Here is a 24,353-nt window from a genome sequence, read left to right on the forward strand (position 1 = left end):
AATATCCAGAGCCCGAAAAGATTGAGTAACCAACGAGTGGAGGGTCAATTCCCACGTCAAGCCAAAAATAGGCTATCTATAAAATATATGGAATAGAAAAAAACTAATTTCTGTATTCCGTGATAAATTACGTGAGGTGATTAAGGAAAGCTCTAGTGGAGGAAACAATTTTTTTTAAAAAATAAGTAGGTGCATGTCAGCGTTTTACAAACGTACTTTATCAACCTAATTAAATGCACTTGTACAGGATGTTCTGTAAAAATGTTCCAGACTCAAGAGATTAATCAAACAGGTATTTCTCTATTCCACTAAACAAGTAAGTAAGGCAAACGAAAAATATCTAGCCTTGATGAGTTAGGTGCCCTTTAATCCTAAATCTTTTACGTCAAGCACTAGACTAAGTTTAATATATTATTTTATTACTTACCCATAGAATAGTGTATACCGTGTATCTACCTACCTACTACTAAAACTAGGCCCCGTCTAAAGGAAGTGAGCTTATTGCTATAGCACCGGACAAACTCCAGACTCGCTATTAATAAAAATTTTAACCCGTAAAAACCTCAAAGATACTTTTGCCTGACTGCCCGACCCAGGATTCGAAACCGAGACCCAATTTTTGCCCCAACGACAAGGCGAACACGTCATAGTAATAAAGTGTATTAGACTATTGTGTTGATATTATTTAGTAAATAATTAGCTGTCATTAACTAAGCTTGTAATTTACAAATGGAAATATTCAAACATGATAATCATTACAGCTGCATTTGTTTTAAAACCCTACTCGCCTACCCGTGCACTGTGTGAACCACGGTGTCCCTAATAGTATAAATAAACAGTCTTCATAAATGTTGCCTGTTATGGACGTTGAAAAATTTTGATGTAATTAATTTTAGAATTTTTATAAACGTAACGTTAATTGAAAAATATTACTACAGCGCTAAACAGAAGTCATGAGTTCGTTTATTTCTGGACTTTGAGCCATTAGCAATGTAGATTATTTTATTGCCTTCTTTGGTCGAGTTTGACAGTTTGACTTACTTCACAAACGCACAAGCAGACGTCACGCGTTACGGATTACGAAAAACATTTATTTCTATTTAATTTTTCCTTTATTATTCTTTATTTTGCTAATAATATAATGTTTACAATCAGGAAATAGAATACACATTGCCAGTTCGCAGAGTAACATTATTGTTTCGTCAAGAATGGAGGCAAATGGTGCAGTTTTGTGTGACAATTTGATTAAGTGGTTGCAGACTTTAGATCTTAAAGCAAAACATGGAAATCCATCAGGTAAATTATGCTTTTATATTCTAAAATCGGGCCTGTTGTGTTATGATTAGGATTTACGTTATAAATCCGGTGGTATTCGTCCCACTTCCCTATTAGAGGGCACCCAGTAAGTGGATAATTTCGTCACTTATTCTTGTTTTTATTTGATTGAGACACCACTCCAGTTTGCGATATTGCTTAATTTGCAGTCATTTTCGCCATTGTGTTCTTGGATAAAGAAGATAACTGTTTAATGGTCATACAGTCTAGTGCATATTTCTAGGAAATGTGTATCAGTAGACAGAAGTGATTGCCCACAGTGCTATTGTTCATCAACCCACACACAGTGTAATCTATAGCTAAATAAGTCTTTAGTGTACAAAAGTGGTGTTTAGTGAACATATAACAGATAAAATTTTATGTACTTCATATAGAGTTAAATTCATACAGTTATGTTTTGTAATCATGACTAATATTGCCTTGAACTTTTTTCAAATGTGTATCACACAATGCCGCAAAGTAAAGTGACTGGTTACTCTGTTAATAATCTCAATTTAACATTGTAACATAAGCAAAACATTCTACTTTTTACTTTAAACAACAGAGCTACCAAAACTTAACCTCCTTTGTGACTTATTTAAAAAGTAAAAGTAACATGGTGTCTATGATTGTTGCAATTATTCTTTAACAGTTTTATTTTTATTTCAGAACTGTCCGATGGTGTGGCAATTGCGGAGGCACTCACACAAATTGCACCAGAATATTTTTCACCGGGATGGAATTTGAAAATAAAAACAGACGTCGGACATAATTGGAGGCTAAAAGTTAGCAATCTGAAAAAGATATTGGAGGGTGTTGTAGGTATGAACAAGTTTAATCATCTCTAGATAAGTGACTTATCAGACATTTGCATGAAATGTAATTTCATAACACTGTATAATGTTATTGTTAATCAATAATATTATCTTGCTATTGATTTGAATAAAATAAATGAGCTTCTGAATTTTTCTAGCAGTTGCAGCTTAATGAGACAATACTTCATCATTCAAATTACTTGAACTAATTAATTTTATTTCGCTTACTTAATTATCAGTCTGTGGAAAATTAGATAAATTGCTTTTAAAACAAAACTTGTTATTACAATAGTTTTTCAGGTAAAACTGGTTCTACATTGAATTAGCATAAAAGCGAAATTTTATTCAGTCCATTTAACATTCTATTTATAAACAGAAGCGGAGCATTATCTGTACCCTTAGTATGAGCTAGTATGCTTTACATTTAAACTAATTGAAACAATAGCATGATGGGCCACTCTGATTGGCCAGCTCGAATTTACCAACCATTCAGAGCGCCAAACTCGCTCTCGTTTAGACGTAAAGCAAACTCATAATAAGGGTACTGAGCTATAAATTCTAAGCCCTCCTGACAGGCCCCTCATTTTATATGATCTCTTAATAAGCCGCTACAGCTATGTTTGTGATGCAGGGGACCTTTTGTAGTGTATAAATTTGAAAGACCATATAGGCTCATTATTATCATTCATTTGTCCTGCAACAAATAAATAAAAAAAGGCTCGTTAAATATTAGCTTCTGCTGGTGCCCTTGCCCATATTACCAAAGTAATCTATGTGTTAATTTATTGCAACTAACAAACTAATCTCACAAATTTTTCGCAACTGTATTTATTTATTTATTTTATATTAGGGAAAACACCAGTTAATACAAAAATTATATAACAACAAGCATAGATAGATTAATGAAGCCAATTGTATGTTCCCACTGATAGAAAAAGAAAACTTTAATAATACTTTGATAAACACATTTAAATAATAGCAAGCCCTTACATTTATAGTAACTATAACAGGTAGTGCAATAGGTACCGGTCCCTTAAAAAGGTTACTTAGTTAGCAGGACTATAGTAACCAGAAACAATGCTTGTTTCAGATTATCATCAAGATATTCTAAATTTAAGTTTACAAGAGTTCTCAAGGCCAGATGTAGTAAATATAGCTGAGACTGCCGATGCCTCAGACTTGGGGCGACTGTTACAACTTGTTTTAAGTAAGTCTAATTTTGTACCTATATTTGATTTTATTACCTTAATTATCTGCAGTATTTGAATAGTTCTTTATTGTTGTATCATTCATTAAAGTTAATAAGTAATTGTTAAGTAAACATTTTTATATGGAAATTAGAATTAACTAATTTGTTAGTTCGAAATTCCGTTGACGATTATTTTGCAGCTAATAAATTGTAAACATTTGTATTGCCTCCAATTTCAGCCAGCATTCAGTAAATATTTTTTTAACTAGTAATTTTGTTAAGAAAACTGCATAAGGAACTATTGCTTCTTAATAGGTTTAACAGTTGATAAAGCTCATGTTATTCAAGGTTGATATGGAGTAGACACTTCTTTAAATAAACCCTCTTCTATTATGAAAACATTCCTCACATATTTAACTAATATTTCTCAAAACAGGTTGTGCAGTAAATTGCGTCAAAAAGGAAGAGTACATCACAAGAATAATGGAAATGGAGCTCTCATGTCAAAGATCTATAATGCAAGCAATACAGGTATGAAATGGTTACATTATTTCTGCACAAAGTGCTAAATTATGAAAATGCACTTTATATCTTACAAACTAAGGTGCAAATTTGTAAGCACAACACAACATTATTGTAGTACCATTGGGATTATAGAAATTGTATTAGTAATTGAGAAAGTTATTAGAAAACTTAGCAATAATAAAAGGTTGATGCATGATGTGCACAGTTGTATACTGCAAATCATATACACTAAACAGGCTGATAATAAATCAATTTTAGCAAGATTTAACAAACAGCTAATGCTACTAGCCATACTATGGCATGACACTATCCTAAGGAATCAACTGGCCAGCACATGTAAGAACTATAGAATAATTTGTTAGAGATCTGGTAAGAAATATTATGAGTTGGACAACAATATCAATGAGAATGTCTCATTACCATTGATTGTATAACCAATGGTACCAATGCTTCTCGTTACTTATAGACACAATGGTGGTAAATTAGGTTTCGAGTCCACTGATAAAAAAATAAAATCATGTTTTATATTGTCTGAACACAACGTAAATGTTTTAACAGGTGAACATTAATGAAGTGTTACCTGTATTTAATTGCCTTTTTGGTACAGCATTGCTATAGTCTATTAATTTTAATAATTTCCAAATGTATTTCCTTTTTTTCTTTGACTTTTATGTCTGGCAATAAACATAAATGTAAGTAAAATAACATTTGTTACAGTTTGTACTGCTAAGTATTGCTAAAAATATTCACTGGTTCTGGGAATAATTTCAGTGAACCAAAACTTAATCAAATTCAGTGTACCTATTGTTAATGTGTGTGTGTGTTACAAGTGACCTTGTGCTCATATTCGCAATCTAATTATACATCCAAAGTTTTTTGTGCGGATACAATCACCTTTACGTGAGTGGCTTATACTATTTCAGTAGACAAATAAAAGAATAAGACGAAATGATCATTAGATAAATCATTACTAAGTAAGAAATGAAGATATAAATCTAAACTTTCTAGACGTGCCCACTCAGCTGTGACTAATTCAAATTCTATAAAAGATTGATTATAAGATATCCATCATTGTTACTGTATCACAACAAAAAGATGAAAAGCACTGATTACTCCTCATTATACGTAATAAAACAAAATCTTAAACACTTTATCACATTATCCATCCAGAACCAATTAGTGTAACTTTTGCTTATGGCACAAGTAATGTGGCTTGTCGACCGCCTTTCCATGCATTATAGTATTACATTATATTTGATCGCATTTATAATGTAATGTGCATCGGCGCAAGAGTTTAGTAAGGCTAGCGTCTTGCTTCACGTTCGAAGTTGCACGCTCATTGCTCGGAGCGGTAAAGAAATTCAATGTTAGTTACGCTTATTTTTAATGTCCTTGGATCACGATACAGTGGGTGGTGGATGCGACAATACGTTGTGTATCCGTCAGTAGTAGAACGTGGCGCCGCCGGCGTCGGTGGTGTTTGCCTGAAAGTAAAAGTTAGTTGCAGTGAAATTAAATGAGTGGTTTGTTTAGAATGTTATTATTTTGTGTTAGGAACTGCAGACATTAACGCTGGGCGTGAATCGTGGCAGTGTAGGCTTGGACGCGCCGCCGGTCGAGCAGTCTGATGCGGACATGAGAGAAGCCCTCGCGCAGAGGTGCCATGAACTAGACACGCAGGTTTGTTTATATTTTATATTATTAATTAAACATCCTCATTATCTTACTTTACGATCCGTGTACCGTTTCATGCTTCACTGTTATGAAACCATACCTACCTTATTTACTTCACGGCTTACAATTTGTTTATATTAAACAACCGTCCAAAACATTAATTTAATGTGAAACTCAACTAAACTGCTGTTTCGCATTTTAGTTTCTCTGTGTTTTGTCGCTTTCTACTAGTTAATTAATTGAAACATATTAAATTATCATTTAATGTTTTGCTAGTTGTAAACATGCTTATACCCAAATTATACTTCATTATGGGGAGACTCCAATTGAGACGCATTCATTCATTTGTGTCAGAAGAATCACGATTTTTATGTGTAAACAAACACGTGTAATGATACACTGAGTTGTGTTCAATAACTATTTTATTTTCAAATCGTTAAGTGCCTTGATTGCTTTGTTTTTTAACCCACATTTACCTTAAGTGTGTTTACCTACTGCGATTTTTTTCTGATAGATAGATGAGTTTCGAATGCATTATAAACTTAATAGGACTGCATTAGACTAATAGGTACTTACTGTACTGAAATATCGAACAATGACCTACGCCTTTGGCGGTATTTAAAAATAATCTCACGTACTATCATATAACTTAACTGCTTATTGTTTAAAATTAATGAGAATCGATGCGTTCCCAAAATAAATTATATTTTCAAATATTGCTTTTAGTTTATATTGAACTTCGATAACGTTCAGTAAGCACTTACCTGCCATTTGCAATATTTTAATTCGATTCGATAATTTCACTACAGAGTCAAAAGATGTCGCTGTGTAAATTTTAATATTATCTTCATAAATTTTCTTCTTTCCAAAACTTAATACCTACATGCAAATGAGTACTCTATCCCCAGATAGTCCAAACATAACTGATGAAAAATTTTTTTTTTATAAAAACGTTGCCCTACTTGGATTTTCTCTTGTATAGCGGGTGTGTTTACAAACATACAATTTCACATGCACATGACATCTACACCCGAAACAACAATTTGTGGATCAAACAAGAGTTTCTCCAACCACCACTCCAACAGTGCAGTCTAATGTAGCTGTAACATTGTAGAGTAATTGCCGCTGAAACCTTTGGTGGTTAAAAGAAGTCACAAAAAAATATCTAAAGAGTCATGTTACCACACAAAAAATGGTCCTCAAAATTAATCCACACATTCCACAGTTTTTTTACTTACAAACTACTTACTATTCCAGGTTAAAATTCTCCAAGAAGAGAAGATGACGTTGTTGAGTGAGGTGGCGAGGTTGACAGCGGCGCGGGAAGCCGTTGTCGACTCAGGAGAGGCGGAGCTAGATGACGCAGGAGCTTCACTGGGTCCTGCTCATGCTGGCACATTGCGTTACACCACCATGAGGTCACAATTAGACGCTCTAAAAGATGAACTGGATAAGGTGGAACTCCAAAGAGATGATCAGCATGCAAGAGCTGATGCTTTAGAGCGGGAGTTGGCGTTGATGAAGCTTAGGAATGAGGAGTTGCAGGTTTGTTGCGTTTGATTTTTTGATGGAGGTTTACTTGATTGGTTAAATGCTTCTCCTACGTACCCAACTGGGTAAGATTTGTATTGAATTCCTTCAAGAGTTATTCACTTTTAAAAGCTAAACCAGTAACATTATTAGAATAGAAACCTTAACTTTATGCTTCTAAGGTATATTTTTTAAAGTGTATTGCGTAAGTTGATTTCCTTTTAATAATTTATTTTAAAGTTTGCACTTTCATGAATTTTTCTTTGGCAATAATCTAGTAATTTAGTAAGAATAACAACTTAGGTGTTAATTATTTGAAAATGTGCAAAATTTTTACAGTGCCGAAGACCTTGACGGTTTGGGTAATAGTGCGTGTTAATTACTAACATGCTTTAACTTTATTATTTATGGCTTACGTAAAAAGGAAATCGTAGCGCTATACAAAGAATGAATATAATTTTCTTTATGAATCATTTGACTAGATGCTGACTATTATTTATTTAGTTTCTTTTAATGGGCACTTAAATCAGTCCTTAGGAATACTTTAAGTACCTAATCATAAAATGTCACTACGGGAGTTAGACTGTAAATCAGTTGAAGTTAATTTATATGGTAATGAAGTAGTGATTTAAACTGTTATTTACTGTGTAATAAGTTATCTTTTTCCATATACAAAAGCTGCCAACGGCTCAGTAAATAGTAATAAAAATAATAACTTGTAGACCAAGAGCGCAGTGTATCGTTACACTGTATGCGCACGCGCCGTTATATAACATGCTTAAGAGATATGATGCAGTAATTACCTAATATTTAAAACCTAATTAATCTGACTGCCTCGTTGGTTAAGAGGTAGGAAGCGGAACTGTAGAACGAGAAAAGTCCTTTTGCATCCCCGGAATTTGGGTGAAATATAATTGCGATTATATGATAATGTGTGTAGTCTAGAATTTATTGTGCTTTCTGTATAGCGGTAACTCATGACATAACTGACAGAAAGTGAATTTTAAATTCGTATCGTATCTTATACGCCTTTTATCCCTGAAGGGGCAGGCAAAGGTGCACATTAGGCACGTAATGCCACTGTACAATGTACAACCACGTTTCACCATTTGTGTTATAAGTCTTTTGTAATAGGGGGTGAGCCTATTAGTATATAGTGGACACATACAAAAAGCCAAAAATGCCCAGTAACACTTTGAGTGAACTTTAAATCTATATATATAAAAATCAATTGCTATTCCTTTGTCTCGCTAAAACTCGAGAACGGCTGGACCGATTTGGCAAATTTTTGTCTTGAATTATTTGTAGAAGTCCAGGGAAGGTTTAAAAGGTGAGAAAATATCAAATAATTGACGGAAAAACCCTAAAAACTGCCCTTTCCTTTATCCCATACAAACGTTTTCTAACTAATACGTAGAGTCAATTTGAGCTTTATTGCTATTGGATAAAGTTCATTGTTGGATAAATGCTATTGGATACTAAAAAACAAATGCTATTGAATAAGTGTGCGTTGGTGACTTGGAGCACAGAATCCCTACTAATATTATAAATGCGAAAGTAACTCTGTCTGTCTGTAATTACGCTTTCAAGCCTAAACCAGTGAACCGATTTTGATGGAATTTAGTACTGAGATAGAATAGACTTTGATACTTTTTATTGCAAAAAAATAGCGGAGAATGGGTAAAAATAAGGGATAAATGGTCATATGGAAATTCGTCATTTTTAAAGCTGTAACAGTGAAATTTTGTATTTAGACACTTAATGAGGAGCGAAAGAACATAGGCTACTTTTTAATAAAAAGGGTAGAAGGCGTAGTATGTTTGATAGAGGAGATTAATGTTTGCTTGAAAATTCGTCATTTTCGTTAATACGTTGCCTGTGCCTTCACTCGCGTTCGATTCTTATTTAAATACACATATACTTATTTAAATCGCCAATATCCCTACTACCATACTAATGTTATGAATGCGAAAGTAATCCTGTTTGTGTTGAGGTTACGCTTGCACGAATGATTTTTTTTTTTTGGAATATAACAACGAAACAATGTATTTTTTTATTGATAGGCAATATATAGGAAATTAAAGGAAAATAATATAGATAACCTTGGCTACTTTTCATCATGATTATAAAATGATGAATCGGCGGTCGTGGTTTCTTTGGAATACATATCTTTAAAAATGCTAACAGTAACATATTCTCAAGTAATTCACATTTTAGATGACATACGGCAGCATTTTGACCACTAACACCACTACGCAGACAAAGTCGCGGGCAAAAGCTAGATTCGATAAATTTTCATTTGTACATGTCAAATATTTGTTGTTTCTAAATTCAAATTCTGTAAATAATGATTGACATTTATGCATAAACTATGAAAAGGGTGAATAAACAATTGTCTGTATTTTTTTAATCTATTGAAAATGTTGAAAAGTGCATTAAGCATTAATAGAAATTCCTCAAATATTAATTATGCGTGCGTTCAGAAATAATGACAAATTATCAACAGTTACGCGTGTGTTCAGAAATTTATTTTGTGTAAATTAAAGTTTCTATTCACGTTTTCGAACAAACGATGCTCTTTCAATATAGTCTATTGGTGTGAATGACATTGACATTCGTATTGCGCGTTTTTTAAAATATGCAAAATTAAATGTATATTTTTCAATATTTCTGAGAGATTATCTTAATATTTCTCCGAGTTTTAAAGACTAAGAAGATTTTTATTTGCTAATAAGTGTTTGTTAATCAAGGTAAGTTCACATCTTCATTATTGATTTTTAGTAACTTTTGGTGACTACACAATACTACAATTTGGTATACACGGTTATGCAGAAAATGTATGAGAGCTTTTTATTTTCAGTTGGAATTTCGTTTTTAACAATGCTACCAACCAGACGTACAAGCTTAGGCCGCAGAACTCGAAATACGGCAAGTCAAAGAAATACAAGAGCAAATCAAACTGATGAGCAACGCGAAGCGCGAAATGAACTTGAACTGAATCGATATCAAGATAGAAATGTTGTGTTTAATCCCCACAAAGCTGCATTCAGTTATAATGTGGCAATTGATTACAGTTCAGAGCAAATTGTTGCTATTGGACTAATGAACATTGTGTGTCCACATTGGGATTGAAATTAAAAAATGAAGCCTCTGGATTATGTTGCGCCAGCGGCCAAGTCAAATTGACGCCATTGGTACCGCCACCAGAGCCACTACATTCATTGGTTCATTTTTTGACTCATATCCAGCAGTACAATAATTGCTTTCAAATGACATCATTTGGGGCAACAAAAGTTATACGAGACAATTTTTTGCCTACTTTTAGCAAGTAAGTATAATGGCAAACGTTTTTTTTTAGTTTTAAAACCATGTAGCTGGTGCAAAATATGTCGAGTCAGTGATGTGTTTATTTTGTAAACAATAAATCAAATACATAATAATAGTCTATAATCCGAAGACTTAATCAGCAACATTTATAACATGTTGTATTTTATAGTGGCATGAGCAAGATGTTCTTGGTAAAGCCTACTACCTAAAGCTCCCGTGGAAGGCTGTTTAATGTCGAGGTTAAAAGTAGTTTTAATTTGAAATGATGTAAAGTATTGTGGCAGTATTTTGCGAGCCACATGGTGGTACAATTTGCTATACAATTGCCTATTTATATACATATTTATATTCTTGCAGATTCAGGGATTCAAATATATCATCAAACAGGTTCCTTATTGCCAGTGCCTGTTGAAGACTATACATTTTTGCAAATATATTTTATGGACAATTCAGCAAGAGAAGTCGATCAGCGTTGCGCGCACCACAACTCAGTAAAGAGATCCATTGTGATGAACAACTTCAAACATTTTTCCTTCAACACAATGAATTAGTTGCATTAGACTGATGCATTAGACATTCACAAATGCATTAGACCGCATGCCATCAGATAATCACAAAATTGGCATCAGAGCCGATAAGGCGCCTGCAGGACAGTGAAATGATTGAATCCTATGAAATAAACACTATTATGAAAATATATTTTGTTTTTTTTTTAAATTAGTAAAGTCCTTTTCAGGTAAAGTGAGATCAGGAAATTATGGATTCATTTTTATATGGAGGATATTTATAGATTCCAATTAAAATTGAATAGGGACTCATACATAACTCAGCTATACAAAATAAAGTAGAGCATCATTGCTACGCCAAAGGAGGATTCAGGCGACTGGGACCACGAAGAGCTGGGACCGCGGTCCCAGTCGCCTGATAACATTTCTGAATCGGTCCACTGGGACCATAACCTAATTTGCTTTAATGTACAGTTAACAAAAAAAAATATTATAAAAAATCAGGTTATACAATGTGATAGGGGTGGGACCCGTTAAGGCTGAGTACTACATCAAATTTTATCGACAAAAAAAATAATATGGGGGTTGAACCCCTAATTGAAAATATTGAAAAATAGTGATTTTTTTGGTAAAAATAATTCACAAATGATTTTTTTTCTCACCAAAACATTATCAAACATATGAAAAAAGTAATGAATTAGTTAGCCAAGGTTATTAGCTACCGTTTGTCGTTTTTTTGTTTCTACGACGCATACAACCTTTGATATAAAAAAAAGTAAAAAAAATATTAAAATAGCCATAATTTTTAGGGGGAGGGGATTCGACCCAGTAGTCATTCTGCAGTAAAAAACATAATTTGAAAACTTTAAATAATTAATAACTTGGTTTTATTTGTGATACTTTTGTGCTAGCTGTACAAATTCTTGTACTTCAACAATGGATTTGTAGATAAAATTAAGGGTGGTCCCACTCGCCTAAGGAAATAAATAAATAAAAACTAATTAGGCGGCTGGGACCGCGGTCCCAGTTATGTAGTGGTCCCAGTCGCCTGAATCCTCCGCCAAAGCGGTACGAAGTTCGCTGGGTCAGCTAGTTTGCTATAAAAAATTTAGTCTTTTTTCTTTATTCTTTAGTAATATTTTTCATTCAGGGAGAAAAAAATCATTAATCCACCATTTCATACATTAAAATATTATTGTTCTACAATTCCAGATGGCAGCTTCGGAAAACGTTGCATTAAAGGATGAATTGGACGCGTTAAGAGAGACGGCTGCTAAGGCAGCAGCTTTAGAAGCTACGGTCGCTTCCTATAAAAAGAGGATGGAGGAACACGTGGACTTGAGGAGGCAGGTGAAGCTACTGGAACGAGCCAATACGGAGCACGTGCAGCGCGCCATTGAACATGAACAGGCCGCCGCTAAAGCGAACGCGATACGAGCACAACTTGACATTTATAAGAAACAAGTGAGTCATTGTTGGTTATGTTTTATATTATTTCTCTAATAGCTGATATTTATTGTGTTTATCGAGATTATCTAGTCTGGGCTAAGCGTCTTTTTGTAATATTGAAATAACCGCATTTCACTACATGCATATGAATGTGCATACGTTACACAAACCAAATTAATTTTTATTCAATTTTTCACTGACTGTCTGTTTGTTCTGATTAATCTTTAAAATGGCTGTACCGATTTTGATGGGACTTTTATTGGCAGGTAACTGTTATACTTTTATTTGTCACAAAGTGTATAATCCATCAGCTAGTTTGCTAATAAAATAGCACTGTCCCACAAGTGTGAGAAGAAACTACAGATTGTCATCTATTTGCTGTCAGTACATATAACATTACACTAACAATACAATCCAATACACCAAAAGTTTTAAATATACCAATTTTGTTTACAGGTAATGGACCTAAATGAGAAACTGGACGCAGAGATAACGAAGGCGGACAAGCTGGAGATTGAGAACAAGAAGCTGAGCAGCCGCGCGGCGTCCGTGCAGCGCGAGCGGGACGCGCTGCTGGCCGAGCGGGACACGCTGCGGGACACCGTCGACGAGCTGCGCTGCTCTACTATTACTGCTGGTAAATAAAATTTGTCGCTAATGTAAAACAAACAAACTTTTCAGGTTTATATCTTCGATTTTCAAAGGAAAATAACAATTTGTACAGTACAGAGGTACTATTTTTATGAGATGGGAGGGGGGAACAACTATATCACCAATAGCGAATCAGTGTTGGCAACACTGAGTCGCCCATAAACACCCATAACTCGAGAAGAGTTACAGTGCATTGTTGATTTTTAAGAGGCCTTGGTGTTACTTCAATAAATTGAGCTGGCTCTTTCTTGCCGAAGCCTGGTTCTCCCATGTTAAATTTTGTTCTGAATCTAGGTGTCAAAATATCGTAAGTCAATTTTAACCAGGAATGTAAAGAGTCCTATGCAAATACATTGGGTGCTCTCCCAGACTTACTGCTTCTGAACAGAAAAGCCCTGTTCGGTAGTCGCTCTTATATCTACATGGTCAAACCGATAACTTGCTCAGAAACTTTAAGTTTTAGATCTTGTATGTAATCTTTAATTTACAATTCCAGGTGCCAATGAAGATAACGTGTCCCGTGAACTGATCCCCAATGACCTGAAGGAGCAACTCATTCGATTGGAACACGAAAACAAACTGTTAAGGCAGAACCAAGATCAGGCGTCTGTTCAGGTATAGTTTATGTCTTTAGTTACATTTGATTAGCGATATACGACTTTACGTCTTTAAAATAAAGTCGTATTTTGTACATAGCTAGGATACACAACTGTTGAATAAATTGTCCTTATAATAAATTTTTATATGTTGTAATTCTTTCAGGCTCTATTAGAAGACTATGTAGCGCGATTAGAGAAGCAGCGAGCAATGAATCGGGAAGCGAACCAACGTATCATGCAGTTAGAAGCTACGTTAGAGGCACCGCATCCGAGATTAGCATCTGCTATTGAGGATAATCAGAGGAAATGTAAGTCAACCTTATTATTATTACTTGTTAAATGCGTAATGCTCTATTTTTCATACAAAGCGTGATAATCCATTGCTGAATTATAGGCGTCCTCCATGTAACGGTAGCATGGAAATTACAGTTCAAAAGGTTTGGGATAAGCAGAGAGGGTTACTGCATGGTCTCCATCAACTTTTCGCTAACCCGTAGTATCGAGGGAGCGCAGTACTCTGAGTATGAGTTGACCCTCAGATGAGAGAGAGAGAAAGTAATGAGAGCGCGTTCGGTACTCTGAATGGTTGGTTTATTTGAGCCGATCAATCAGAGCGCCGCACGCGTTTCGATTACTTTAAACGTAAAGCAAACTCATACTAAGGGTACTGATCTACGCGAGACAATGAGTTTTCTATTGTCTTATATACCGCGATACAAGAGGTTAATTGGAACGGTTCTAAGTGTAACGTACCTTTAATTATTTCAGCATTGCAAGTAGAAGAATTACAAGCGGCCTTAGCGGAGGAGCGGCGGAGAATCACAAAGTTACAAGAGGCGGTAGCGGCGAGGGACGCGGAACTGTTGGCCACTGAGGATAAATACAAGAAGTGCCTGGAGAAGGCTAAGGATGTTATTAAGTCGCTAGATCCTAGAGCCTCTGGTGAGTATATACCTAATATGTCATACTTCATTTCGATAAAGTGTAGCCAGGCGGCTCAGTGTTAATCACTATTAAGGATAATCCTTAATTATCAAGGACTATCAAGAATAATCCTTGCCTAATATATTTATCAAGGATAATAAAGCACTGACCCGACTTGAGCAAGCATAGTGATTAATGCTCATACCTTCTCCGTGTAAAAAGAAGCCTTCGCTTGGCAGTGGCAGTGGCAGTCTGATGATGTTAGGCTCTTAGTTCTTCCTTTTCTGCAGGAAGAAGTAAATAAATTTTGTGTATCTATTTGCAGCTCAACCGTCTCTGTCAGACATAACATTAGGTTACTCTCGTGCGGCGGGCGCCGGGGCTGGACCCTCGAGGCCCGAGATCGCACCAGCAGCGAGTAATAGGAATGAGTGAGTATATTTTATTTTAGTCTTATTCTGATTGTAACTTCGATTTATTGCCGTGTCGTTTGTTATTTCTAGTCAACCATGAGTACGAGTTTGTTTTTTTAAATCAAAAGGCCGAAATCTATAGGATGTAGAGAGATAATTTACGTTATATTTAAAAAGTTTTAATGTTAAATTAACACATTTTTACGCTAAATAAAAGTAACCTATATGAAGCATGTATTTCAGTAGCTCTATAATAAGGAGTGATAAAAATATTAAAGGGATCTGTGTATCTACAGTTGGTCTGGCAGTGCGGAGGACAGCGCGCGCGGCGGCGGCGCGGCGGGTGCCAGCGAGCAGCGGCTGCTGACGAGCGCGTGGTACGCGCTGGGCGCGCGCTGCCACCGCGACGCCGTGGACACGCGCTTCACGCTGCTGTCGGCGGGCCACTCCTTCCTGGCGCGCCAGCGTCGCCAGCCGCCGCGCCCGCGACCGCATGCCGCGCCCAGCCCCGCGCCGCCCGCGCCCGCGCAGTGACGCATGTAAGTCTACACGCTCGGGAACCAACGTACGTCAGTCATCGGTCTAATCTTTATCCAAAATCTCTGGATTAGTTTTTGACAGAAACTCCATATAAGTAATGTCAAAAATCGATCTTAATTTACCGATTTTGGATTGAGATTGCTTACTAAACATCACAAAACTGCTGTCAAAATCGAAACTGTATTTGACAAAAATGCCTGTCTACTTTCAAGGAGGCATCCTTGAAACCAGACAGTTTAATTTACTGTATGTATTCCGATGCTGTGTACTAAGAGTAACTAGCGCATAAGTGTTCACGGAGAAACACGGAAATAAGTCCACAATGTGTTCCATTACCCATCGGTTTGAGCGAACTTATATTTGTGATTGGCCAGGATATGTGTATCTTTTGTAAATAAATAATATTTGTGTATAACTATTTACACTAACGTGATTGGTCGCTGGCCGAGCGGTCTCTTCCATCTATTAATGTTCTGTTATTTCTACGTCACTTGAAATCACATATAATTTTTGTATCTATTGTAATATCCGTACGTAAAGACGTGCTGCAAAATAGTCCCAGTGGGGCAGATGTTAGTTTTAAATAAAGACACATTCTGTATTATAAGAACATGTTATGTGACCTAAGTAGACACTTTATTACAATTATTTCCTAAATAATGTCTCTTTGTATGAAAAAGACATTTTTTGAGTACTAATTTTGCTCATGATATGTGTTAATTATTTTAGATTAAATTATAAAGCACGAAATGTAACCACCTGGTTAAATTAGCTATTATCAATGTGAAGAAACTTTTAGAAAAAATTGCAATATTTAGTTATGTATTATTTTGTGATTTTCTAGCTAGGTATTGACGATAAAATGTTGAAAGGTTAAAATATTCAGAAGAGAAAGTTAACAAAGGTAGTATGGCCCTCATAAGCCCTTTGTTCTATTCAAAGTAATCGATCATTTCATCACCAAAAGTCCATAGATTTCAACATGTGATCTTTAACGTGTTAAGTCTTAAGACATAAGAGTTTCACTTGCAACAAATGCATTAATTTGTATCTGTCTACTGAACAAAACAGATTTTTACAAGACAATGTTGTCTTGTAAAAATAAAAATAACTACAATATGGACCGGAGTTATTTTGTTGCTCTACATAAACTCGAAACTACGCAATATTTTTTAACTCTTTCATTTTTAACGCTAAATAATAATAATTAATTTGAACAAAAAATATTCTAATTTATTAGTTAAAAGGACGAGCTTGCGCAAAGTGCGGAATATATTGCGTAATTTTTTCGCAATAGTCTCGTAATTGCGCAACTTGGAAATGCCAAGACTTTTCTACCGTATTGATGCCACTTCAATATATTGCCTTATGGGTTGATTACAAAATTATAAATATGTATTTCCATGCGTCATTAAGGTTTATTTAAATTTAAAATTTACTTATTTTTTCAATATTGGTGGTTAAAATATATTCGGTGTTGAAAATTCACCTCTAGTGGTGCTTTCTCAAAAGAAATGTTAGAAAATGTTTTAGAGTAGAATAGCCAAGAAAAATAAGCTTAATTGAAGGAGATATTTTCTATAATTACGCTTTACTCGTATCAGCTCTTGAGATTTACCATAACCAAAAATGAATGATCATACAATGTACCTATTACCTATATAATCTCTTAACTATGATTTCAAATAATTATTTATATTCTATCAATCTGTATTCTATTCTTCTTGAAGTTGTAAAGTCTACTATTTACTTCGTTATTATTATTTGTGATTTTCTATACATCACCTTTAGTATATTTTCGTTTTTTTAAAGGTCATTGGAGTTCAATGATTCTTGTAGATCAGTAGGTGATATTCGTGATAAGATAGCAGTATATAACTGTACTGTATGGTTCATGGGATACAAAGCTATGGTGTAAAGTCCTTGAGCTAATCTATTCCCGTCCCTTCGAGATATACCTAATTTTGACAGAATATATAACCGATAATATTGTATATTTATAAAAATGGCGTACGCCTTATAATACTTTCCTTAAACTGTGACAATATTGTATTTTCCGCTAATTACCTTATTTTAGTTTAGGTTAACAAATATGTGTGATCCTAGAACAAATCTAAGCTTCGTGCACTACATATATTTTAAGATAATAATTATCGTAATGTTTATAACATCGTTTTATATCAGTATTTTGTTAATATTTATAAATGTTGTAACCGAAGTCTTGTCTAATCAGAATTTATTATTTGTTAATTTTTGTAAACTATTATTATCACATTAGCAATCGAATCAAACATTATTATTGTCAATATGTATAGATTATATCAATTATTATGCATTTTATTATGTATCTGTGTAAAATTACGATTTAATTCATACTGGTAACAGTATCAGTACAGTGAATGGAACTATTGATGCGGAGCAGTGCAAATTATTTATTTAATTTTAGTATAAATTGTAATTTATTGTTAATGATGACAATATAGTTTTGGATTTTTTAATATACCTTATATTATTTTTGTTTTTACCTCACACAAACCCCTATTATACAAACCTTTAAGTTCAAGGAAAGGAATTACAGTAAATAGTACACAAAAACAAAATCCGATAAGTGATTTCATAATTTATTTGTAATTGAGATCACAAGCAACTTAAAATTTAACTTATATCACATCAAACCATACTACACAATATAATGTGGTCACGGCTTTACAATACACAGTCAAATTTTGCACCAAACAACATAAGGGGTACACAAAAATCACTAAACCGAAACTTGTGTAAATTCGTAACAAAATCAGCGCAGCTTCTAAACTAGCTACTGCCTAGTTGTGTACAATTGGAAACAGAAATTAATCCGAGTTAGATTTATTTTTAGACTCCTAATTTTGTCGCTATTTCTCTTTTTACACACGCAATTAGATCTGTTTGTTCGTCACGAACACTTGGACCGGTCACCGGCGACTACATCTAACGTTAACTTTACACTAGCTCGTGACACAAACCGCACCTGACTATTTGCAAGCGCTTACCCTAAGGTTATAATATAAATCGAATTAGTCGAAGTCCTCATCCGAGTCTGTCTTCAACACGCTGTCGGACCCCGAGCCCGGCTCGCTGTCCACCGCAATCTCACTGCACACAGACAAAAACTATTAATTAACTGGAAAAAATGACAGGCAATCAAATGGATTTCAAGAAATGAATTATAGTTGTTCAAAGGCTCGCCTTGCAAGACATGATTCAACCATGACATTTCAAAGAATCGAAGAAAGGATTTCGTCATAATCATCTAGCAAAAAATTAAAAAATAAAGTCTACTGAAGATGAATCAGTCAGACGAAAATTAGTGTGTTAAACCTGAACATGATTATGGGCATTAGCCATAGTTAACCCTAGCCCTTTTTAGCACACAGACCATAATTTCGTACATTCTTAAGTTCGTAAGGGATACTTATGACTAACATAAAGCAGGTAGATAGTTGCGAAACTCGTATGTGATTATTATCGCTTGGCGCATACGAGTTTGTGTATCTTGTTCTCGTACCTTGAGCTTGTGTAAACAAGCTTAAATAATGCGTTCATGCAATACGTTGGGATATTCTTGATAGGTAATAATGTCGATGGCATTCTGAACCGAACAAATACCTCGCTCTTAGTGATTTTATTATAGAAAAAATGTTAAGGTCCTTATGTTCGGTTATGCTAGTTTTTGTAATATTTGAGTTCGGTATAATTGTGGAGTTACTAAGACGTCATTATAATTAAGAGAAATGCTGATGTAGATTATAGCGAAATTCTAATTTTATGTATTAGTTGTTTGTTGGTTAGAAGACTTGAGATGAGACACGTGAAAATATCGGATTGAAGTTTTAGTTCATTTGCATTGCTCATGAATGAAACTTGCCTGTCGTTGTCTTTATCTCTATCAGCACCTTTAATATTGATCTCTACGATATTTCTGTCAAACAAATATTAATCTATCAATATATTGTATGTAAGAAACTTATGTATATTATGGAAAAAATGCGCGTCGTTGTGGTTTTGCTTCACTCTTGTAAAGTTATTGGTAACCGCATGTCGGCATCACTTATTTAGACTTAAACTACTTTATAATCTATCGAATTTCTCTAATACATTTTCAACTCTATAATTCTGTAATAAAGGCTAAAATCTGTTTAAAAGATTTGACAGCTTATTATAAGGTTGATGTGATCGTCTTGTACTTAAAGTCGTGTATTTGCTACATTGTAAGAGTACATGAATGACGAATGGCGCCAAGTAGTCCACTTACCCGTTGAGGTCCTTGGTAAGTTGTATGTCCACATTGGTAGCAGTGTCGTTGAGGCCGTTGAGAGCTTCGCAGAAGTCACTGCCCACGCTCTGAAGGTGATGAGTGTTCAGGTGGAAGCCCTGGTAAGGATGCCAATAGTTTTAAATAAATATCATTGTTAAGAGTTTGCTATGAAAGCTTTTGTATGAAAGGAGACAATTTTCGTCCATCATTGGCCTTCAAAACATTAAACAGCGAAAATACGTTATACATAATTATTTATTTTTCTGTGCTTAAGTGTGTCAGGACATCGTGCTTTTAGTGTTACCTTTGCACATTTCAATGAATAAACAAAGCGTAGTTTATTTTAAAAGAGTTGTCCTTTGAATTATTAAATACCTTAACCGACTTTTGACTCACGCTTATGTTATATAGGTACTATTGTTACGACAGTGTCACGAATTTGCGATCACACTATAGTTTAGCGTTGAGTGTTGAGTCACTCTCGTATGCTGCATCACTGATTTATTATTAGTTATTCATCGATGGGATTATTATACTGACTGTCAGTGGTTTCCTTTACATGGACATTGGACAGTCACGTACAGGCAAATATCTACTAAAACGGAAATTATGTTGTAGATTTTATTCTGATAGTTGTTATACATGATAATTATTGATAGGTGATGGAATAAAATGAAACTAACGGACTTTTTGGAAGAACGGTTCTGAATGAAAAATGGCTTATTGAGTTTAGTTGCGAGCTCTACTATCTACGAAATTGCTCGTTGCGTAGGTTAAAATGCAGCGAAATATTTACGTATTCTATATTCCTGCTTGATGTAGAATTTAGTTGAATACCGTACAGTACAGAAAAAAACCAAATTCTCAACTTCATACAAAAAAGCCGATCAGTATAATATTTCCTACAGAGGAAACATTGCACAGGTTAGAAGATCCATTACTAAGACACCTACTCCATACATCCATAGCTGTCTTCCCACATAAAGTAGATGGGAGATTTGTAGCGACTGTAACCCTTATCAGGGGATCTCGTATCGAGTATGGGATAGACCGCTAGATGTATTAGCCCACATGGGCTGGTAGCTAACTATCGTTATCATTAATCTGAGCATCTGTCATTTCTAATTGGAGTATAAGTGTGATGGAATGAGTCTCATTATTATATTGCCACGGAAATTATCTTCGTTTTAACTTTGCTGACGTTTTCATAGTGAAGGGGTAATTAATGCTTTACGATCAAAAATATATCGAATAATAATAATTGTCAGTTAGGTATGTTTTCTGTCGAATCGATTGTTGTATCGATTTGAAGGTGAAGTACATTTTAATTAGTCTTGCAAAAACTACCTTATTCACATTTTTGTACCCTTTTCCCAGTTGATATAAACTTTTTAAAAAACAAAATTAATTGATTACATGCATTTTCTTGTTTAAAGATTAGACGATCCTTTATCGCAGCACATTAAGAAGGTTTATATCGTGCATGTGTTGTACCAGCACCTATTATCTGTAACTTACTATTAAGTACTTCGTGCTAATCTTACTGTAGAGCCCACATGTTTGATAGTGTTGTAGTATTCATGTTTTACCGTGCGTCGATTATCGTTTAGTTTCGAAATACAAGTCTAGTCTATTTTCAGCAGACTATAATTAAAGACTTCGTTTAATTGCATCTAGAATACTTATTATAAAATAAAACTTATTTCTAAATCATGTTTCTTTTTGTATGATAATAATGAATTCTCAGCGTTGGCTTTAAAAGTTAATACATATTATTAATCTTTACCTTGAAAGGGCCTCTGTCAAAGCCACAGAAGGATGCTTCCATGGTGTAAGATCTGGTGACGCCAAGGTGTCTCCACACGGTGACCCTGGCAGTACTCTCCCGTTCCCGTTCCACTCTGAAGGAACATGATCCGAGTGCGAATGCCGGCGAAATCCGATGCATTAGTGCTGGCAGCATCTGTTACGAGAATATGTATGTTTTGTTACATAATTGTTACCACTCTAGGGTACTCTTCGAGGTCCTGGACACTAATTCACATATGTACATTAGGTACACCAAGACTAGATCCTAAACAACAATTTGCAGATCACCCAAAGAGACATCCTACTAGCTTGAAAATATTTCGTAGTCTTTGTATTGCATTAGCTCATTTTTCATCATCAGGCAACGTGATCATAGTTGGTTTGTTAATTTCCTCACTATCTTTTCTTTAAGCATAATCCTACCTGTTATGAACATATCGTTATGCCATAAGTGCTCATGCATCCACGCGGAAGTAGCAGTAATCTAAATTATGTTTTTTTTGCACGATAATAAATTCTCAAAGTAGACTTTAAAAGTTAATTCATGTTATTAATTAATCCTTACCTTGAAAGGGCCTCTGTCAAAGCCACAGAACGATGCTTCCATGGTGTACGATCTGGTGACGCCAAGGTGTCTCCACACGGTGACCCTGGCTGTACTCTCCCGTTCCCGTTCCACTCTGAAGGAACATGAGCCGAGTGCGAATGCCGGCGAAATCCGATGCATTAGTGCTGGCAACATCTGTTACGAGAATTCATTGCTTTGTTACATAATTGTTACCACTCTCGTGTTCTCTTCTATGTCTTTTACACAAATTCACATGTGCATTAGGTACACCAAAATCAGATCCTGAACAACAATTTGTAGATCACCCAAAGAGTCATCCTACTAGCTTGAAAATATTTCGTAGTCTTTGTATTGTATTAAAGCTCATTTTTCATCAGTATGATCTTTGTTGGTTTGCTAATTTCTTCACTATCTTTTCTTTATGCATAATCCTACCTGTTATGAACATATCGTTATGCCATAAGTACTCATGCATCAGGAAGTACAGTAATCTGATAAAATCAAATAACTGGATACAGTATGCAGTAATTTATTTATCATACCGTGTGTGGTTTTAGTTTCTCATTGCTTATATCCTTAATGGCATTTTGTAAATATTCATGCTCGTTGCAGAAATCAAAGCACAGGTAGCTTTGAAGACGTAAAGAATAAGAAGATATAGTTAGAGAGGTCCCAACTCTACTAAAAGTAAAAGTTGCACTAGTTTTAGAAATTGATGGGCCTCGCAACGCTTATCTAATAAAGCAAAATCTTTTAAATATGCAAAGCCAGATTTAGCACCTGAAAGATCTTGCATTAATTCTTTACACATTGTATATGTAACTCCATAATTAAGTACATAAGAAAAAACTTCTACTTTAACTTACTAAATATTTGACTGGTTCATCTGGCACTATTCGATCATTGCTGCACCAGCTCTCGGCGCCCGCGCAACCATAGAAGAACACATTCTTCTTTCTCGAGTGCCCATGATAGTCACAGTATACCAACGGAGGCTTCTTCCAAACGCGAACAAGATATTCTATCAGCCCCTGAAATATTTGCAGAAATTAATTCACCGCATCAAGACAGAATTAATTTATAGCAAAGAACATCTTTTTTAAAAGATATCACTATTTGATATCCCACAATTTATGGAACTCAAAACAGGATTGTTAACAAAGTAAATCTTGTCATACGTAGGAACTAAGATGTTCTATAACTTTGCCCCCAACTGGGTATCGATTAAATGTTACCTTTCAACAAGGCACTTTATTAAATATGTTTATAATTCAGGAAATTATATATCTAAAGGCCTGTTACGTTATCTCACCTTCGTATGATAAATAGAAGGATGTAAAACGGGACTCGGTTTACACCACCGTCGGTTTAAATCTTCATTAGTCAAGCCGCATCGATGGCTGCAATTAGAAATGACAATTTACAGGACGAGATAACCAGGAAATATTATGAGCGACAAGTTACCGATAGCACGTCGGGACATGTCCATTGAATTGTAATGACACGGCCGTGGGTCGAGAGTCAGCCGTTGTCACTTAAGAAAAGTCATAAGACCGCGGTGAATTACTTTATTTTACAACTTCATTCAAAAGCTTCGATCATAGCGGTTGTCTCTCATTAGATGCGGGACACGGACGGAAAACTATACAAGCACGGGTATATAAAATTATAATCAATTCAGGTCCTTATAAGGCTCTCCCACAGGACAAAGAAAACTTTACGGGGATAGTTTAATATGACAAGCTATTAAATGAAATGAAATGGGTGACCACGTAGGAATTCGTCGTGACATATTGTCAGGTGCGCCAGTGCAGCAGAAAGCACGCACCTTTGCACTACAATGCTGTCAAAAACATTTCTCGTCGTTGACGACAAGCGACGATACCAGTGAATATGTTATTGGCAAGCACATGTGCATTCATGCTATTCATATACTTAGAAAAGCCCGTATAATGAAACGTTTAAACTTCCTGTTTGCGGGATTTAGTTATTTTACAATTTATGGTCATGTATAGCCTGACTAAATGGTGGCTAGGAGTGGGAATGCAAGAATTCCGACGGGTCATTGGCTTACCCAGATAAGCTTGTCGGAATGAACTGGACAATATTTGCGTAAAATAGAATATCATTTTAGATCCAGGTAAGGGAAAAGGCACACAAAACTATGGATCATGGAGAACAAAAAATGAATCGTGACCACATGACGTCTTTTAGTTAGGTTTTAAA

At 35.1% G+C, this 24,353-nt stretch overlaps 2 protein-coding genes and 1 long non-coding RNA gene across 16 annotated transcripts in view; 2 read left to right on the top strand and 1 right to left on the bottom strand.

Annotated features, from left to right (window-relative positions):
* Positions 1–1,034: 1,034 nt before the first annotated feature.
* Positions 1,035–17,963, top strand: LOC118279789 (protein hook). 3 transcript variants are annotated; one of them, XM_035599547.2, is made up of 13 exons: positions 1,035–1,296; positions 1,984–2,136; positions 3,220–3,336; positions 3,755–3,849; positions 5,398–5,523; positions 6,775–7,062; positions 12,093–12,344; positions 12,786–12,966; positions 13,477–13,595; positions 13,743–13,887; positions 14,348–14,521; positions 14,829–14,934; positions 15,213–17,963. In XM_035599547.2, the coding sequence occupies exons 1-13, from the start codon at positions 1,209–1,211 to the stop codon at positions 15,448–15,450; spliced, it is 2,082 nt and encodes a 693-aa protein (XP_035455440.1). In that variant the 5' UTR covers positions 1,035–1,208; the 3' UTR covers positions 15,451–17,963. The 3 variants fall into 3 exon arrangements, with proteins under 3 accessions (XP_035455440.1, XP_035455450.1, XP_035455460.1); XM_035599557.2 differs by having other exon boundaries at positions 5,407–5,523; XM_035599567.2 differs by lacking the exon at positions 1,035–1,296 and adding an exon at positions 1,680–1,794.
* Positions 8,579–11,073, top strand: LOC126911487 (uncharacterized). The gene is made up of 2 exons (XR_007706009.1): positions 8,579–10,375; positions 10,732–11,073. It is a non-coding gene; the product is annotated as an uncharacterized LOC126911487 (long non-coding RNA).
* Positions 17,964–18,061: 98 nt separating the features above from the next.
* LOC118279648 (cytosolic carboxypeptidase 1) overlaps positions 18,062–24,353 on the bottom strand; it is a 59,627-nt gene continuing 53,335 nt past the window's right edge. For 9 of the 12 annotated variants that reach the window (XM_050698791.1, XM_050698789.1, XM_035599380.2 and 6 more), the window contains 6 exons: positions 23,440–23,527; positions 22,994–23,158; positions 22,125–22,301; positions 19,748–19,866; positions 19,361–19,414; positions 18,062–18,588 (listed from right to left, as the gene is read on the bottom strand). In XM_050698791.1, the coding sequence (XP_050554748.1) occupies positions 18,510–18,588; positions 19,361–19,414; positions 19,748–19,866; positions 22,125–22,301; positions 22,994–23,158; positions 23,440–23,527 (682 nt within the window). In that variant the 3' untranslated portion in view covers positions 18,062–18,509. Of the gene's footprint in view, positions 18,589–19,360; positions 19,415–19,747; positions 19,867–21,536; positions 21,714–22,124; positions 22,302–22,993; positions 23,159–23,439; positions 23,528–24,353 lie in introns of all 12 variants that reach the window. The other 3 variants (XM_050698788.1, XM_050698790.1, XM_035599421.2) reach the window with 3 other exon arrangements.

Source organism: Spodoptera frugiperda, chromosome 15 (genome assembly GCF_023101765.2).
Source record: "Spodoptera frugiperda isolate SF20-4 chromosome 15, AGI-APGP_CSIRO_Sfru_2.0, whole genome shotgun sequence".
In the NCBI taxonomy this organism is placed as follows: Eukaryota; Metazoa; Arthropoda; class Insecta; order Lepidoptera; family Noctuidae; genus Spodoptera; species Spodoptera frugiperda.

Coding starts and splice junctions, on each gene's coding strand:
- LOC118279789 (XM_035599547.2), top strand. CDS start 1,209: ATGGAGGCAAATGGTGCAGTTTTGTGTGACAATTTGATTAAGTGGTTG. Junction 7,063..12,092: donor TTAGGAATGAGGAGTTGCAG/GTTTGTTGCGTT, acceptor CTACAATTCCAG/ATGGCAGCTTCGGAAAACGT. Junction 14,935..15,212: donor GCAGCGAGTAATAGGAATGA/GTGAGTATATTT, acceptor GTGTATCTACAG/TTGGTCTGGCAGTGCGGAGG.